The 3989-nt window shown below is 38.1% G+C and overlaps 1 protein-coding gene across 1 annotated transcript; it reads left to right on the plus strand.

Moving 5' to 3' along the window:
* Window positions 1-1071: 1071 nt before the first annotated feature.
* LOC135712928 (nuclear speckle splicing regulatory protein 1) lies at window positions 1072-2606 on the plus strand. Its single transcript, XM_065236027.1, has 2 exons — window positions 1072-1176; window positions 1251-2606. The coding sequence occupies exons 1-2, from the start codon at window positions 1166-1168 to the stop codon at window positions 2413-2415; spliced, it is 1176 nt and encodes a 391-aa protein (XP_065092099.1). The 5' UTR covers window positions 1072-1165; the 3' UTR covers window positions 2416-2606.
* Window positions 2607-3989: the final 1383 nt, after the last annotated feature.

A 3989-nucleotide genomic window follows, 5' to 3' on the forward strand; every position in this document is an offset into this window, starting at 1 on the left:
AAAAACCAATCAACTCGCAAAGCAGAGTCAAAAAACTAAAAGCTTTACCCTCACTTTCCCACTGCTCTCAGATACTGGGTTAATGGTGCACTTCACTAAAGACAGATCATCAGCAGGTGGAGGCCATTGCGCTCGTAATGGCCTGTATTGTCTGAGGTCTTGTCCGACTTAATAATGAAAGGATGACGAATGACACTCCCCAGATATTTTTGGTCTGTATGGAGATCTAGAATAGAACTATAGTTTAGTTTATGACCTTCATTACTGTACCTAATACTTAATTCCGTACTAATTTAACATGTTTTCACTTAAATAGCTGCAGCTTTTGGTAAACGACAAAGCTGAAATTAACATGGCGCACATTACGATTTTTCATCCAAATATTTAGATAAAAAGTCCGCAAATAAAGAACTCTCTCAAGATTACTGTTTGAGTATAATTAACGAAAAGTAAGTGATCGGGTTATACTACGAGATTAAGTTTAAAGTACTCATAAATGAGAACAAAATTTCACTCAAAACAGTACACAGCAAAAAAAAATGTAATATCGATCAACGTAATTCAAGCTGATGTATGAAATAATGATGTAATAGCAAAAAGCAGATACAATATTACATCAATGGATGTAATTTTGTTCGCCAAATCGATGTACATCGTACAATGTGATATTACACAACCGATGGATTGACCTGGTTGCATCATTTTCGATGTAATATTCAACAACTTTTTTTGCTGTGTAGTGTTGGTGGACTACTTATTTATAAGTACTTTTTATCTAAATTTTGAGTTGTTTCGTCTTTCCGTGTAAGTTTGACAGATCTGGGTGGATTCCATTGGCGTTGACGGCACCGTCGAAAAATTTTCTCTTTCAGCAAATATAGACAGTTTCTTATGAGAATTTTCAGTGGAGTGAAAGGATAGTACAAAGTCCGCCATGTTTCACGCACAGTCTGACGTTTGCTTATGGATTTTCTCATAGGAGTAAAGAGCTACAGAGTCGCCGTCAACGCCAATACCCAAATTTATTAGTTTTGAAATAGCGTGTGCACTGCTGTCAAATAATAAAAAAAAAAAATCCTTGTGTTTTTTGCATTTCCAAAATATAAATCTTAAAATTTTCTGAGATTTCCCATTTACTTAGTAAAATATTGTACTGTATTTAATTATGTCAAAACAGTGAGTATTAATTACGGTTGTTGAACCGTTCACGGCCACCAATAATAATGATAATATTGTTTGTTGTTGAATAGGTACGGCTTGATTGATCCTAAAGCGAACAAAACGAAAATTACGAAGCATGCGGCTTTTGAGAGTGATTCGGATTCCGAATCATCGGATCCAAAAAAATCTGTCAACTTAGAGCTTGGAGAAAGCCAGAAGCGTCAAGTAAAAGCGGTACAAGCCAAAGTGCTGGCCGAAGATCCCACTATATATCAGTATGATGAATTGTATGACGATATGGATAACAAGCGAAAGGAATCGAAAGCTGACAAATCTAAAGAAGAGCGAAAACCAAAGTATATCGGCAAGTTACTGGAAACGGCTGACAAACGCAAGAAGGAGCAGGAAAGACGTATTGAACGGCAGGTTCAAAAAGAAAGAGAAGAAGAGGGTGAAATGTACAAAGATAAGGAATCGTTTGTAACTTCCGCCTACAGAGCAAAGTTAGAAGAGATGAAAAAAGCTGAAGAGGATGAAAAGCGGGAGGAATATTTGGAGAATATTGGTGACGTTACAAAACAGAGTGATCTAGGAGGGTTCTATAGACACATTTATTCGCAGAAAATGAGAGAAGGTAGCAACCAGAAGCAGATAGTAAACGAAAATGCTGCTAGAGAACAAGGAAATTCCAGTGCTTCGGATGAAGAGTCAAAACAAGAAGACCGAAAACGTAAGGATGATAGTGAATCCGACGAGGAAGAACGCGCAAGGTTAGAAGCACTGAAGAGCAAAGAAGCCGGACAGTCTAAGGGACGAAGATATCGCAAACGACGTTCCGATGATGAAGAAAATGACGAAAATGAAAAGAATGATTCCTCTAAAAAGGTGCATCTCCAGTCGAATTTGGATGCTGATTCAGACTTCAGTATTGATTCAAACAGCAGCAGCGAAAGTGATTCAGAGCATGATAACGATAAGAAGCGTAAGCACAGAAAAAAGTCCATTGAAGAATCGCCTGAGAAAAAGGTAAAAACGGAAGATCACAAGGGCCCAACCAATGGAGTTGACAACGTAGAAAAGTCAACCCAAGCAAATGGAAAAGAGATTACTAAGGTAGAGGATAATCGAAGCATGAAAGAAACAAAGAAGAAGGAACCCAAAATCGATATATGGAAAAAGCGGACCGTTGGCGGAGTATTTGATGCTGCTTTACATAAATATTACGAACGGAAGGCAACACGAGAATCTGGTTGATTTCTTTATTCTTAAGTGTGTATTTGAAGATTGGGGAGCATAAGTACGTCATGCAGAATTCAGAAAAAAATCAACCCCCTCCCCCATGTTATATACTTTCTGCATTGCTTGTCACATTTGTAACCTCTCCCCTTCTCTGTTCTTAAACCGTGACGTACTTCATGTATCTCCTCTTATGGTAATTAAAATTTGTCGATATTAAGGAAAAATCCATGTGTTCCACATCCTGATGACAGTCGTGCCCAGCGTGTACATGTGTAATACACAGAATTTAAGTGAATTGTTTTAAACTTTTCTGAAGGTCACAAGAATTTTTTGAAGTCCACAGATGTAATTATTCCAAAGACCTTCAATTCATCAAAAACCTGCATAATGTTCTCTGGGTATTTTGGCAATTCTTCTGGTTGATAGTTTTTTGTATGGAAAATACGGTTCGAACGAAAACAAGAATATGGGTGATTATTCTGAAGAATAATAATAATAATCTGCAGGGTAACCACCCATGAGCATGATTGACCGCCCACGGTTGATACTCTGCTATTGCCAGACCAGGTGTAATTATACAGAGAACCAATAGACGATGCTTGGGACTAGCAATCATCCTCAAGGTGTAAAAACTGGTGATCTCGAATTAGGCAATACCAGCGCCAGCCGCGCCTGAACGCAGGTCAAGAAAGGAATGGGTAGGAATTTGTTGACGTGACACTCGTTTTTATGGAAGCCGAGGAGTCCTCTGCACTTCCACGAGGAATCACAGGGATGTTGGGTTAGCAGCAGGGTTCGTTTTGGTAAACGATAAGCTGAATTGATGTCCTAACGATCGTATAACCCGAAGGAGCTTGGGATTGAACCCACGGTCTTCTGCTCAGTAAGCAAAAACGTTTGCCACTAGGCAGACGAGCTCCTTTTTAATCATTGACGAATCTTGAATGTGGATGGGCTTGAGATTAGACTCATGATGTTCTGCTCAGTAAGCAAAAACGATTGCTCTAAGGCCACCGAGCCTCTCATATCACATTATAGCGTTACTCAAGTTTTTATAACTATTCAAACCCGGCACCGACGACAACGAAAAGTTTTACAAAATACACGATAAACAAGCGATATTTTAATATTTTCAATATGAAAGGATCTGGGACCGCGTTTTTCTCCTCAGTAAGCAAGCCACTGCAACCGACGATCTTTGAAATCCTAAAACTAAAAGCTACGAAAGAGTACTTAGGCCTTCATTAAGATCCACTTTCACACGACGTTCAATGTTTCGATTTTCTCTTTACGCATGGTTCAGACAATCATAACAAGCTTTGACCGACGTGACGATTGTTTAAGACCTGGTTAAACAAGCTATTCAAATGAAATTACGTTCTCGAATTTCACTTGGAATGTAATGAACAACAGAAATACGCGATAATTCATATTTTCAGCGGTTGATGTTTAATTTTAAATATACTAACGGTACACAGCAAAAAAAAATGTAATATCGATCAACGTAATTCAAGCTGATGTATGAAATAATGATGTAATAGCAAAAAGCAGATACAATATTACATTAATGGATGTAATTTTGTTCGCAA

The sequence above is a fragment of the Ochlerotatus camptorhynchus genome, unplaced genomic scaffold (genome assembly GCF_037179485.1).
Source record: "Ochlerotatus camptorhynchus isolate MF236.1 unplaced genomic scaffold, CSIRO-AGI_Acam_v1.1 ptg000518l, whole genome shotgun sequence".
NCBI classification, from domain to species: domain Eukaryota; kingdom Metazoa; phylum Arthropoda; class Insecta; order Diptera; family Culicidae; genus Ochlerotatus; species Ochlerotatus camptorhynchus.